The 15,697-nt window shown below is 38.5% G+C and overlaps 1 protein-coding gene across 2 annotated transcripts in view; it reads right to left on the reverse strand.

Moving 5' to 3' along the window:
• LOC138693319 (oxysterol-binding protein-related protein 9) overlaps nucleotides 1-15,697 on the reverse strand; it is a 443,401-nt gene that overhangs the window by 353,325 nt on the left and 74,379 nt on the right. For both annotated transcript variants that reach the window (XM_069817209.1, XM_069817210.1), the window contains exons 4-5: nucleotides 5,510-5,587; nucleotides 5,353-5,403 (exon numbers count right to left, since the gene is read on the reverse strand). In XM_069817209.1, coding sequence (XP_069673310.1) covers nucleotides 5,353-5,403; nucleotides 5,510-5,587 — 129 coding nt within the window. The remainder of the gene's footprint in view (nucleotides 1-5,352; nucleotides 5,404-5,509; nucleotides 5,588-15,697) is intronic.

The raw sequence follows: 15,697 nt of genomic DNA on the forward strand, positions 1-15,697 counted from the left end.
AATGAATTATTTTTATGTAGGCTAAGTAATGAAACAATGCCGCAATGCTTTTTCATTGAAACCACGATTATATTTTTAGTTTTTGATGAACAACCATGTTTGATGGTGTGTGCTCTACCACAGTTCGACAAACACTAAAACAAATTAAAACGGAAACTCAATCGAACACACATAAAATGTGCCGCAGCAATGAGCATATAGGATCGCCTGAGTACATAGCCTACTGTAACGTATATTTCAGTTACTGCAATTTCGAGTTTATTTTCATCATCGAGTTGGCGCATAGCTATCGATTTTCCTTTTGATAGTCGAGAACTGATGGAGCAAAAAAATAAAAAATAAATAAATAAATAATAATAATGGCCAATTGATAATAACAATAATGATGATGATAATAATGATATTTTTGGTAGGTTAAATAATAAAATAAAATAATGTAGATAGGAGCAAAACACCTAGAAGCTCCCTGTGAGCATAGGCACAGAGAAGAGGCAATCCCTCTATTATGCTAGGGTGCTGTGGGCCAGTCACTCGCACATCTGAAATATCATAGATTAAAGAAACAGCAGTAATTGGCTGGCGACAGAGTACGCTGGAAGAACTTTACTGCTGCCCTATGTTCCACCTAGGAACAACAGGATATAAGAAGATAAGAAGGTTATTTTATGACGCTGCATCAACATTTTAGGTTATTTAGCGTTTGAATGAGATGAAGGTGATAATGCGGTGAAATGAGTCCGGCGTCCATCACCGAGTTACCCAGCATTTGCTCATATTGGGTTGAGGGAAAACCCCGGAAAAAATATTAATCAGCAACTTTCCCCGACTGGGATTCGAACCCGGGCCACCTGGTTTCGCGGCCAGACGCGCTAATCGTTACTCCACAGGTGTGGACTTGATGATAATAATAATAATAATAATAATAATAATAATAATAATAATAATAATAATAATAATAATAGATCGGTTTGATTGCAAGTGTCGCCATTGCATTCCCACTCTAGTAATTCTCCTTCAAACTTCTGGATGATTTGGCCTTCTCGACGTCTTCCTTCCGGCTGTGTCTCCGGCATCCTCTCTTCCTTCGTTGTTCTCGTATCGAACTCAATATTCCTTTAGGCTACCGTTCAACTCTCATTTTCATTAAGAGGCCATACCATTTTAGTTTTTATTCCTTGAAGTGCCATCAATACCACGTGTGATACCCGAATCTTCTTTGATTTAAGTAGGCTACAAATTTCTAATTTCTGAGTCGAAGAACACTCCTGACTTGTTTCTTTGTTTGGATTCCGAAACCGCCAGTCCTGCTTATGAGGTTCAAACCTGTCTTCAGACAGTTGACTGAACAGCAACATGGTTAATACTGTAGCTACTCCAACCACGAGAAAGTCTTTGCGGAATGAGACGCAGAGGGGTAATGCTGTGAATGAATGTTGATGTCATAAGATGTCATAAGATCACACACGTGGGTACTCGTATCTCTTTTGGCTAGCTCTCACAGCACAAACAATAACATTCATAAGCACATATTTATACTACCCTAGTTACAAAATTAGATCACGGTTAATCTGCTGGTCTTTTAATCCCTCCATACAGGAAATAACATATGCAGGAGAGCGCATGGTTTTTAAACTGACGTTATAACGGTAATATTATCTATATACTTCGTTCCAATAGATGGCGCAATAGTAAGCACATTCCTTTCACGGTTGATCTCCTGGTTGGAGAACAGTATTATAGGTTAGCTATAAAGTTGTGAATATGATAAAATAAATGAAAAAGATAACATACATCTGTACTTGATAAAGGCGATTGTCTTCCATATACCTATTTTCTTTCAGCGTATTATCTATGAATGATGCGGTTTGTCATACAGACAGTAACATGACTGGAAGAGAATTAATCTTTCGTCAAACGATACCATTTCGTTTTGTTTCTTCCAGCGTTCTCCGATAGCGCTTTTTATGCGCCTTCAGATAGTGCTTTGTTTCAATATAGTTTATGACGTTACCACAAACGAAAAGCTTGGTGTGTACAAGCTTCTGGGTTTACTTTTCATTGTGAATGGACCTTAATACGTGAGAGTCGAACATCGTACAAATTATTTACAGACTTCTAGGCATTCAGCTACTGGATGATCTAATATGCGGTCATGTACTTATGTTTAACATCTGATAGCTATTTGATTTAATACCAAAACATCGACAAATCAATTCGATATCTCGGATGTAATATTAACTAACTAAAGCAATTTCACATGCAATAGAGCTAATACACAATACAACTCACAGATAATGTATCACTGACGTCATCTCCATTGTTGTGTATAATACAGAATCAATTGATAATGACAGGACACTGTTACACTAGTCTGCGATATGCTTTTATTACATAAATAAATTATCTTAAGATTGTATCATAACATATTCAACGCTCATATTACAATACAATCATGATTTAAAAATACACATGCACAATGTTTCGTGTTGCAGTCATTATTTTACGTCATTAAACCACATCGCATTAGTTCCCAAACTATGTTCCGTGGTTCCTTTACATTAATTTCCACATGATCGATACATATTTCTGTAATGACAGCCAAGAATTTTCTTTCTTCTTTTATTTCCTTTACAGTATTTATATGTGGTTATTCTACTTTCTCATAATGTGTGTTTCTAATGTCTACCCACTTCACTTGAGTGATTCGGGTTCTGCATATCGCGGATAGATGGCAGGACTGTGACGCACTTTCAAGTAGCACACCACTTCGGCGGGTCACGTTATGCATGACATGTAGCCTATCTGTGAAGAGTTATGTCATGTACTAGGGTGAGTGAATGTGTAAGTGTTCATGTTTATGAACTCAGGAGAAGACGAGCGGAAAGAATGTGACCTTCTTGACTTTCGCTGTTGATTGTTATAAACATCGCTCAGATAAGCATCCCAAGTAGCCAGGTTATTTACTCGTGCAGGAAACATGAGTAACAATGCGTATGGAAATTAAAGCTAAGTTGAACAGAAGGAGACTTAATGTTTCCGCTTACTGCAGTACAAATATTGGACGTGTTGTCGTACGTTATCTGTTCACATCCCTTCCTCCTCAGTCCGCTCTCGTCTTCTTCTGAGTCACTGACAGTAAGTGTGGTGTAGGGAATGGGTGAGGATGATGATGAAGGTGAGGATGGGAGAAGGGGAAACCCGGTGCCGGCAAGTAGTCTACTCCTGTCGAATAGCCAAGGTTAACGTCCCCATCCGACGGACGAATCGCTATCAACAGTCATAATGCCTTTTCTTCATATGCACTGCGGAGAGATTTGGAATTTAACCCAGGCATATTGGTGCACAATTTAATGGTTAGAAGTTGTGCACCGCCACTTTCTCATAACACTTAGTATAGAAAATGTGGATTAAACTTCGGCGTAGCTCAATGATTAGAGCGCATGGTACGTAGAACCAAGGAACTGGGTTCGATCCCCGGCTCCGGAGCGAATTTTTCTCCTCTAATATCAATTATTTTCTACATGTTACGTTTTCTTAAAAAAATGAACTCCTTGTGGGACAAGTAGATCTGGCCAAGTGCAAAGTAACAACGCCAAAAACAAGTGATTAAAGCAAGTACAATGCAGTCTGTGAAGTTTTTTTTTTTTTCTCAAAATAACCTCCTTATGACTAGTCCCATTTTTTTATCTCAATGCCTCAATTATTAGACAGCGGATTTTCGGTCCCTACACAGCGACAAGACGTCACGTCCATTGGCTTACGGAGGAAGTGTAGCTATGAATCCAATGACCTCCCTGCAACTGACGTAAACCTAACGTTCAGTATCGGGACCGAAAATCCGCTCTGGTCTTTATTCTTATATCATGTGTTCGTCTCGTAAGATGGGTCAAGAAAACGTCCAGATAGCCGTTCTACATGATTTAGCATGTCCAGATGGCCGTTCTACATGATTTAGGGATTGCGGCTTAAAATACGACCAAGAACGGTAGAGTTTAAAGATGATACAAATTCTTACTATGATCTCTTTGAGAAAGGAAGGATAAGCGACGGTCTCTTTAGATTTCGACACAAAGAACCCTGCCTCTCTGTGAGAGGGTTCTTGCATCATGGACAAATATGTCTCCAGGTTGCGAGACTGGAGCTGTTCCTAATATTCGTGTCACGAAAATAGTAAAAAAAAAGTTCATAGCACCGTTGCAAGTGTACTAAATACGTAAACAAGGTTCGTAACAACTTGTAATACCCAAGTGGTTTAATATTAGATGCCTAATGTCGGTGAGGTATGCTGAAATATTTATAGGTATGCCAATCCTTTCCTATGTCTAATCTACCAATACACCAAATTACAAAGATACATTTAGGCTATGGTCCTTCAAGAGCAGTAGAACAAAGTTTTACCTATAATCCGCTTGAGTACCTCCGCCAGCTGATGACCTTGACTGAGATCAGTGAACAATTTCGACACCGCAGGAGAAAGTAGCATTCGTGTTGTGGCCACCGGAGTTAAAAGTCTGTTACGGTTGGTTGTTCTGCGTCGTTTCAGAATGCTATGTGAACGTGAATCTCCATCACGGAAAAACATACGGTTCTAGATTTATAAATTGAGGAATACAGGAAGTATGTTTTTGTATATATTTCATTCGGACACCTTATGGCCTCTATTTCATCATAAACAGTGCAACTTACTTACAAATGGCTTTTAAGGAACCCGCAGGTTCATTGCCGCCCTCACATAAGCCCGCCATCGGTCCCTATATTGTGCAAGATTAATTCACTCTCTATCATCATATCCCATTTCCCTCAAATTCATTTTAATATTATCCTCCCATCTACGTCTCAGCCTCCCCAAAGGTCTTTTTCCCTGAGGTCTCTCAGCTAATACTCTATATGCATTTCCATACATGTCCTGCCCATCTCAAACGTCTGAATTTAATGTTCCTATTTATGTCAGGTGAAGAATACAATGCGTGCAGTTCTGCATTGTGTAACTTTCTCCATTCTCCTGTAACTTCATCCCTCTTAGCCCCAAATATTTTCCTAAGAACCTTATTCTCAAACACCCTTAATCTCCGTTCCTCTCTCAAAGTGAGAGTCCAAGTTTCACAACCATTAATATTTTGTGTTGAAATTAGAGTTCGTTAAGCATAAAGTTTAAAATGGGGATTAAATATTAAATTCTTGAGTTTGTTTGAAAAACAGTTTAAGGCATAACATAGTTCCGGCTCTAGATTCTAACACAGCCTCGAAGTGCATGCAGATTTTAGTAGTAGTCAGTTCAGTATTTGTAAGACAAAAAGTGCTTTGTCCGTCAATACAGTGAAAAACATGCAGAATACGTATACAAAAACTCACCTTCGCAATTTGTAGCATGACAATGGAATGTTTTATCGACTCTAACATGTCCTGCAAAGCACGAAATCAGAATCAGTTCATATGCTCTAAAACTAGTGAAATAGGCCTAATTTAAAATGACATATATTTAAATATCAAATGACATGCGTACACTTACATTGGCATGATTGTGTATCACCTCGCACCGGGCTTTCTCTATAATATCTGTCATATTGTCCATCTTTACTTCTAGGGCCTGCAATTCAAATCAATGCATTATTAAAGAAGAGATATTGTCAATCCAAACTTTGTAAACAAGTAATTATGCAATAACCTACGTTTAATATTAGAACATAATACATATATTATTTAGTAAGTGCACTTCATTTTAGCAAACATATGTAAGCTAAATAGAGTAAAAGGCTGGTAATATTGTGATACTAATAATATTATGATAGTACTTTTTGGGAATTTTTACTATTTTACTGAGCGAGAGGAGGACCAGTTTTGTGTAGAAACTTGTCCACATAGGTTCACACAAAAAACCGATCTTCCTCTCACTCAGCAAAATTGTAAAAAATTCTGAAAAAGAACTATCATAATATTATTAGTATCACAATATTACCAACCTTCACCCTATATAATAATAGAATAGTAATGAGTACTGGACTCATTTAAAAAGTTGTATACAGACAACAGCAGAAGAGACAATAAGATACACAGAAGGTGTGAAAATTAAGAAACCTTGGGTCACAGGAAAAATGATGAAGATGGAGGAGAGGAGAAAAGGGAAAAACATCAACACAGAAGAAGGTAGAAGAAACTATAGGAAACTAAACATCGAACTAAGAAGAGAAACTGATAAAGCAAAAGAAGACTGATGAAAGAGAAATGTGAAGAAATAGAGGACCTAGAAAGAAAAGGTATGCCGTATTTGCTCGCGTAATTTGCGCACTTTTTAATTAACTTTGGCCACTGAAAAATTGGGGTGCGTAAAATATGCGGATTTTTCAAATAAGGGGTCCTGTTCTGAGTTTATCTCAATTAGTATATGTATAGGTAAGTATTTTACGGTAGGGCTAATTTTCTATACCGGTAGCTTGTCTCTACCAAGGACAAGCATTGTTAAAGTAGCGGGTCATTGGGGTTAATTTCTGAAGCAGATACTTCAGTTACTGGTGAATGACCTACGATGGACTGAAGGGAAGGAAAATCCCTACTACACTGAAAAAAATATGAACGTAATCCCTACTACACTGAAAAAAATATGTACGTAAAATGTGTGCGCAAAATACACGGAGCAAAAATAAAGTTCAAAATAATCCCTTAAAAAGTAGGGTGCGCAAAATACGCGGGGGCGCAAGTTACGCGAGCAAATACGGTATATGATTTAATGTACCGCGAAGTAAAATGTTTGGACTTCACAAATAAGAACAGCAAATTCATGTGGTTGGCAGAGGACGACAACGGAAATGAAATAACAGACAAACAAGGAATACTAAATAGATGAAAGAAATATGTAGGAGAGTTATATGAGACAAGGAATCGCCCAGATGACTTAGCTATGAAAGACGAAGAAGTCATATCAAAAGACGAAAAAGGATTTTCAATTTTAAGCGAGGAAGTTGAACTAGCACTTAAGGAAATGAAGAATGGGAAAGCAACAGGAGTTGATGGAATCCCCATTCAATTAGTGAAATGTATGGGTGAAGACAGGAAGCAAATTCTGTCATTATGCAACGAAATACATGAGGAAGGAGAATGGCCTGAAGATTTTACGGAGACTGTTGATTCCAAAACCGAAAAAAAATAATGCCAAGAAATGTATGGAGTTCAGGACTATCAGTCTAATATCGCACTCGGCGAAGATTCTCTTGCGAATACTGAATCGACGTTTATATTCTAAGATGGAAGAACAGTTGGGCTTCAGGAAGGTAAAAGGTACGAGAGATGCAATTGGACTGCTACAGACAATCGACGAAAGATACCTAGAGAAGAATAAAGAAGTGTATGTAGTATTTGTGGACTTAGAAAAGGCTTTTGACAGAGGGAAATGGAATAAACTGAAGGGAATCCTAAAGAAAATTGGTGTCGATTGGAAAGAGAGAAGACTGTTCAGTAATCTTTATATGAAACAACGAGTGAAAGTCAGATAGGGGAAAAAATGTCAGAAGTGGAATTGGGAGAGGATACGTCAAGGGTGTCCTTTATCACCTATCCTGTTCAACATCTACTTGAGGGATTTTGTAAAGAACTATTTTCAGAACATGGGAGGAGTGATAGTACGAGGAAGAAGAATAAAGTCCATAAGATTTGCTGATGATATGGCGTTGTTAGCAGAAGAGGAAATTATACTAAAGGATATGCTACTGGAGCTAAATGACAGCTGTGAGCAGTACGGGATGAAGATAAACGCAAATAAGACGAAGAGCACGGTCATAGGAAAAATACAGAAAATAAACTTGCGAATTCTAAATGAGGCAGTAGAGCAAATAGACAGCTTCATATACTTGATATGTACTATAAGCAGTAACATGAGCTGCTGCCAGGAAGTCAAAAGAAGGATAGCAATGGCCAAGGAAGCTTTTAATAGAAAAAAAAAAAAGAGCATTTTCTGCGGACCTCTGGAAAAAGAACTAAGGAAGAGACTAGTGAAGTGCTTTGTATGGCGTATGGCATTGTATGGGGCAGAACATGGACATTACTACGAAGTGAAGAGAAGCGAATGGAAGCATTTGAAATGTATATATGGAGAAGAATGAAACGCGTGAAGTGGACAGACACAATAAGAAATAAAGCTGTGTTGGAAAGAGTGGGTGAAAAAGAATGATACTGAAACTGATCAGGAAGAGGAAAAGGAATTGGTTGGATCACTGGCTGAGAAGGAACTGCCTACTGAAGGATGCACTGGAAGGAATGCTGAACGGGAGAAGAGTTCAGGGTAGAAGAAGATATCAAATCATACTTACTTACTGGATTTTAAGGAACCCAGAGGTTCATTGGCGCCCTCACATAAGCCCGCCATTGGTCCTTATCCTGAGCAAGATTAATCCATTCTCTATCATCATATCCCACCTCCCTCAAATCCATTTTAATATTATTTCCCATCTACGTCTCGGTCTTCCCAAAGGTCTTTTTCCCTCTGGCCTCCCAACTAACACACTATATGCATTTCTGGATTCGCCCACACGTGCTACATGCCCTGCCCATCTCAAACGTCTGGATTTAATGTTCTTAATTATGTCAGAAGAAGAATACAATGCGTGCAGTTGTGTTAAGTAACTTCCTCCATTCTCCTGTAACTTCATCCCTCTTAGCCCCAAATATTTTTCTAAGCACTTTATTCTCAAAAACCCTTCATTCTCCTGTAACTTCATCCCTCTTAGCCCCAAATATTTTTCTAAGCACCTTACTCTCAAAAACCCTTAACCTATGTTCCCCTCTCAAAGTGAGAGCCCAAGTTTCACAACCATAAAGAACAACCGGTAATATAACTGCTTTATAAATTCTAGCTTTGAGATTTTTTGACAGCAGACTGGATGATAAAAGCTTCTCAACCGAATAATAAGATATCAAATCATAGACGACATTAAGATACAGGGATCATGAGGAAACGAAAAGGAAGCCAGAAAATGGGAAAAATTGGAGAAAGCTGAGTTTGCAGTGAAAGACCTTTACATTACATACATATAGGCATATAGGCTAACATATGCATACATACATACACACACACACACACACACACACACACACACACACACACACACACACAGGCATGCCGTTCGTAGGATATGCAACGACTAAGAGGTGCAATTTTAACGTTATGTGGAAGCTATGTTCGTGAATTTGAATTCCGCCATAGGTAAGGGTATCTGTATTATTTAAGAAGAAGACCCGATGTCATTCCTACTTCAAATCACGAGAGTCTCACAATGTGTGTGACCGTCTAATATATGAAAAAGGAAAGAAAAAAAGGAGGGAGGTTTAACATAACCCTGACGGGCGTATGAAAAATCTTTGATACATATAGGCCTAAGAATAATAAGTTTGAGGAATCACAAAGCATAATTAAAAGCATAATACTAGTACCAGTACGACTGGTGGTGGTCATGGTAGTAGTAGTAGTAGTAGTAGTAGTAGTAGTAATAGTAGTAGCAGCAGTAGTAATGAGTGACTAGGGGCGAGTTAGGGACGACTCTTCAGTAAGTCGCGTCGAATCGAAAGTGGCCTATTCTGCACCCCGAATTATAGGTTGAATGAGGTGTACCAGTCCACCGGCCGCATGAGACCCTTCACCCGCTCACCCAACGGGCCCCCTACGGCCCCCCCGCCTTAAGAGCATACCACCAAGGTCACCAAGTAGCATAGGATCTATACCGACAGCTCTTCTGTGGTGTCGAAGCGCCCTTGGAAGTGCTCTTAAGAAATTAATCTTGGCAGAGATATTGCGAAAGGCTTGGAACCCAGAGACGGTTTCGGAGAGGACGGCCCTCCTGCAAGCGGACGAAGGCATGGGTCATGATCTGAATATGGCTATGGAGAGATGATGAAGAAGAATGATATGATATGAAATCTAAATTCATTTTCTATAGGGTAGAGGAAGGAAAACGGACCATGGCACTGAAATTTCCAACCCGGCACTGAAAAACCACAATCAGGTTGGTAGGTCCGGAGATTTGAACCGCGAGTCCCGTGCTTAACGCAGGAGCCACCTTGCTCGGTAGGTTGAAACGTAACTTAAAGACACCTTCTGACAGAGCGAGACATACAGACTGATTCCTCTCTGGTTACAGTCTCGAGTGGGCAGAAACGAACTGGTGAGCTATGAAAGAAAATTCCCTTCTAAGGGCCGTATTCACCAACGTCGGTAAAAATTTTATCTCGGTTTTTAGCTACAAAAACTTAGATAATGGCTACATTTGTATTCACCAACAAAATTATCTCGGTTAATTGGGATTATCTCGGTTTAAAATTTTACCGGAGAAATGTTGGCCGATAAAGTAGGAAAAACTGAGATAATCGAAATAACAAGATGGCTCGTAGACGACTGGAATATTTAATTGATGAAAGGGAAAATGACAGTGATGAGGAATATGGCCAAGAGTACAAAAGACGACGTCCAGGTAGCTAAAAGAACGCGCCACATACTTTGAGGACTACGATGACTCAGACTTTGTAACACATTTTAGATTATCTAAAACTTCAGCTTTATCAGTCTTATCAATGATAGAACATAATCTGGAATTTACAACAAATAGGTAAGCTGAATTCTCTACAATACCTATTGTTTATAGCAGAGAGAGGCAGCAAAAATTACCGCACTTTACAGGGGACGTCGATCAGCTGTAGCAGCGCGTGCGGGCCGAGCATTCAGTTTCATTACGGTAGGCCTAAATTATTAGTTTCTCGCCATTTTCTGAATAACTTGGTTATGTATTGTCTCGAAGGCATTGCAGCGTCACGAAACTGATGTAGAAATTTGCGAACAGTACAACAGTCATAAGATTTGTTTTTTAGGAGAAATGTCTCAACTAGAAATATTCGTTGTACAATACTATACGTCACCATACTGACAACGAACACAAATAATGTTCAATAACAAGTGTATTAATGCAACACTACGTAATAACGTGCACTCACTAAACACCTACTCGTGAACTAAACACTCCATACGCTTCCCGCTGTCCACACACTCAATCCTCACCACTTGGAATTTTAGGCCTACCGTAATAAAACTGAACGCCTGGCCCGCCCGCGCTGTTACAGCTGACCGGTGAGTCGAGCAATGGGTTGCGGACAATCTGTTCCCCGACGTCTTCTGCATAGTGCGGTAACTTTTCGCTTCCTTTCTCTGTAGTTACCCAATTTATATACCTATAAGCTAGTGCTATAAATACACACACACGCGCATATACATGCATACTAACGATCGTATTGACAGGCATCGTAGTTGGCTATGTATCTTTACATTTTTTCATAAAATTAAGAAAATTAAAATTACATTGAAGTTACTTTTCTCCCATTTTAGGAATCAAGCTGTATCGCCCATAAATCAGCTGCTACTAGCACTAAGATTTTACGCTACTGGTGGTGACCAGCTCAGCGTTGCAGATTACGCTGGTGTGAGTCAGTCTACAGCTTCCCGAATTGTACATAGAGTCAGCAGTGCCATAGCTGCTTTACGATGCCAATATATTAATCTTCCGCAAACACCTCAATCTGTACTTCAAACGCAGATGCGTTTTTACAACATAGCCAGATTTCCAAAAGTAATAGGAGCAATGGACTGTACCCATATTAGGATACGATCCCCTGGAGGTAATAATGCGGAACTCTTCCGAAACAGAAAGACTTACTTTTCGCTAATGTGCAAGCAATATGTAATGCTAATATGGAATTTAGCGACATAGTGGCTAGATGGCCAGGCAGTAGTCACGACAGTACCATTTTCAATAATTGTGTACAGCGAGTCATATTAGGTTTCTTTCTACGTTTCTGATCAACACTAGCCATAACTTACGGTAGATAAACTATTTTCGCACACCTAACCTATATACACTCGTAAACTTGTTTATTCTTACAATGAATTTATAGTGCGCATGGCGTTAATCAATTGTTTCCCTCTATGCTTTCCGTGCGTCGTTATGAAAAATTTAACTATCAAATGCAGTCTGAAACGAAAACTCCGTTTTTGAAAACCAGGTTAATATATTATGTGGTGAATATAGAACTGAGCGTTATCCGAGATAATGGTATTACCAGAGTTTTAGAAATCTGAGATAATAGCAAATATTACTGACGTTGGTGAATACGGGCCTAAGAATTTAGCTCCCTTCTAAGAATTTAGCTCGATTCCAGAAGCAGCAGTTCAGAAGAGAGGAACGGGGTAGGGGGAATTGGCCGACAGCCCAACATACAAGGAAGGATAAACAATTTGTGTCATTTCTTCTTCACACTCTTCTTATGAAATATTATACCAACTTTATACTGGTAAAACTTCACTGTCATTCAATCAAATACGATGTAGCTGTTCCATCTCAATGGGAATGAAAGAATGTAGCCTCTGCAGACTTTTACTGTACGTTTCTTTCAACCAGAATTCAACGCTCAAAATGACAAACATCGAGCTAATGATTTTGATTAATATTGATTATAACAGCTAAAATTAGTTTGTAGTGATTTCAGACTACTTTCTCCATAGGGGGAGGGGGTGGCGGAATGAAACAGTGCATGGGCTCTGGATAGAGTTAAAAGTCATGGCAAAATATTTATTATTATTATTATTATTATTATTATTATTATTATTATTATTATTATTATTATTATTACTGTTATCATCATCATCATCATCATCATCATCATCATCATCATCATCATCAAATGAAGGGTTCAGAACCATAGTGGGCCAAGCGCCATTTACAAAAACCGTAGAATGCAAGGCTTAAAATGAAGTTATTACCATAATTCAATGGAAACATATAGCAAGTAATATAAAGTATACACATTAAAACTAAATGATATGTCAATATTCATTAAACTATGGTATTCACTTAACTTTAACCCTTGCTTTCTCCGTTTTTAATAAATGACGCTTGGCCCACTATGCTCTGAACCCTTCAAATAGCACTTCAAAATCAAATACAGCATTTAATATCATTTTAAATGTTAACATCTAGGTTTTGTTGCGTTTTTGGATGAAACATTTTTATGGAAAATTTGGTGCTAGAAATTCAATGTCACCAATGTGTTAACAGGTGATTTTCTACATTTTCCAGTTAAAATTCTGAAAGATAATAAATAAGCAGCCACCGGCGTAGCTCAGGGAGTAGCGCGTTTGTATTGCTGATCCAGAGTTGGGCTCGGACGTGAATTCGATTCCCGCTTGGGCCGACTATCTGGTTGAGGTTTTTCTGAGGTTTTACCCAACCGTAAGGCGAATGTCAAGTAATCTATGACGAATCCTCGGCCTCATCTTGTCAAAATATCATCTCGCTATCACCAATCCCATCGACGCTAAATAACCCAGTAGATTATGCAGCGTCGTTAAATAACCAAGTAAAAAAAATAAATAAATGAACATATTATAAAGTTACAGTGAAAATTATGATCATTAAAAAGAATATAAAAAGATATGATGCGATTTTATCCCGAACCATCTTGATCCTCAATCACTATCACTATCACTAATTGAATTGGATATCATCCACTGAACACGTACAACTTGTTTGGGTGTGAATAGTAGACTTAATGAGATAGCAAAGGCACGATATATTGTACCACCAGCACCAGACGATTAGCTGAAAACTCGAAATAAAGGTATACTGCACTTTCAACACAGATACATGGCCTATCTATGAGTATGTCTATTCTGTCATTCATCAACTACTGCAGAACGAGGAAAAACTGAATTAGTAGGAAAAATCCTATCCTCTTTGTCTACCACAAATCTCCGATCGAAATCTCTGGTTAACTTTTATGAGAGCCCGCTGACTGATCTACAGCGAGGTCAGACCTAATAGAAAACAAATTTATATGCATTTTCATGCAATACCGTCCATTAACAGTGGTTTTCTGTATGACAGATTGCAGCATCACAGCTGGAAACCGATTAGTTACAGAACAGAGGAGAAAAGGGTTACAGTTTTGTAATAATGAAAAATAGAATTCTCAGTTTTATAACGTTAATGTTTATTGAGTCGTTCCTGGGTTTTGTGGCTACTATGCATATCACTAGAGACCGGATTTTCTGTGTAATTACATTTTTTTCCTTAGTATGTAATCTACCTGAAAACTCAAATTGTTGGCGAATTAGGTTACTAAGATCATTCATTACCTATGTTTGCCTTTTTTAATACTACACATTTTTACATACTTCGCACAAGAAGGCATATTTTTAAGGAAATTACATATTTCTACATAAAATTAACATACATGCCAAATGTAAAGAAAATTACAAAGACTTCAGCATAAATTAAAGAGAAATTATAAAAATAGTCATACAATTTTAAATTCAAATTTGTCAATACATAACGGGATACATACTTCAGGATTCACTACAGGACAACCACTCGGTATAATCTGATTATTTCCTTGCTAATCCTGCCGAGTCGCCATGCATTTTGTTCTTAAAATAACTTGGGTGATTAAAAAGTCTAGATAAGTAACGACCTCATGTCACTTCCTTCGCATGAGGCAGATCCTCAGTGGAGAAACGTGGAACCTTTAGAACTAAAGTCCACACTTTCACCTTTATCAAGATTTGGCGTTATTTAGAAGTGAAACAGGAAACAGCACAACGCATAGCATGTTAGCGCCGAGTCATTGATTCCCCATCCGTGAGTGAATTTGCAACATAGAAAGGGGGACTTTTATTGGTAGCCGTAACGAGGTAACATTTTAAAGGGAACAAGCAATACACTGTTTGCATAGCTATTCCACGCTACTCTGGGATCAATATATGGGAATGGCATTCTTCCACAGGACGTAACAATTATTTAAACTACTCCATTACAGGCAAGGACTTGTAAGGTCCAAGAGGAACTTGTCTTACACGCAAAAGTAAATCATTTCAAGTCATAAACGAACAGATTGAGTGAATTACTACTTAAACACGGGCTAAGTATTTTTGTAAAATGAAAAATCAGATCCATATTCGTACATTGAATAAGAAAAAAGTATGGCCGCGTATTACTTTGTCCAAGGAGAATTAAAAAATGAACATGAGATTTGAAACCCATTCACTTTTAACTTGAACTCAATGGACGACGCTGGCATCCTAGATCATAAAGGTATATAACAGATAGTTCATCACTATGTTAAAATCGGTAGCACTTTGAAGAGAACCGTCAGGATCGCCACCCGTCCGCCGTAAACGAACACGAGATGGCAGTACAGTCGCTAATGCAATTCAAATGGGAATTATGACGTGACTCCTTATGTAACAACTAGATGGCAGCATAATACATCTGACAAAAGTTGTTACCGTCAAAGCCTATAAGGCTGAGCAATCTGGGTATATATGATTTTTTTTAGTAGGTTATTTTACGACGCATCTGAATGAGATGAAGGTGATAATGCCGGTGAAATGAATCCGGGTTCCAGCACCGAAAGTTACCCAGCATTTGCTCAATTGGGTTGAGGGAAAACCCCGGAAAAACCTCAATCAGGTAACTTGCCCCGACCGGGAATCGAACCCGGACCATCTGGTTTCGCGGCCAGACGCGCTGACCGTTACTCCACAGGTGTGGACTATATATGATCTAGGCTGGCATGAAGAAAGATGACCTCATCGATATACAGGGCAGAGTTTTGCTGAAACAAAGTTTCTTCAGCCAAGAAGTTGATGAATTTTTGTGCTCACAAATGG

This window comes from Periplaneta americana, chromosome 17 (genome assembly GCF_040183065.1).
Source record: "Periplaneta americana isolate PAMFEO1 chromosome 17, P.americana_PAMFEO1_priV1, whole genome shotgun sequence".
NCBI classification, from domain to species: Eukaryota; Metazoa; Arthropoda; class Insecta; order Blattodea; family Blattidae; genus Periplaneta; species Periplaneta americana.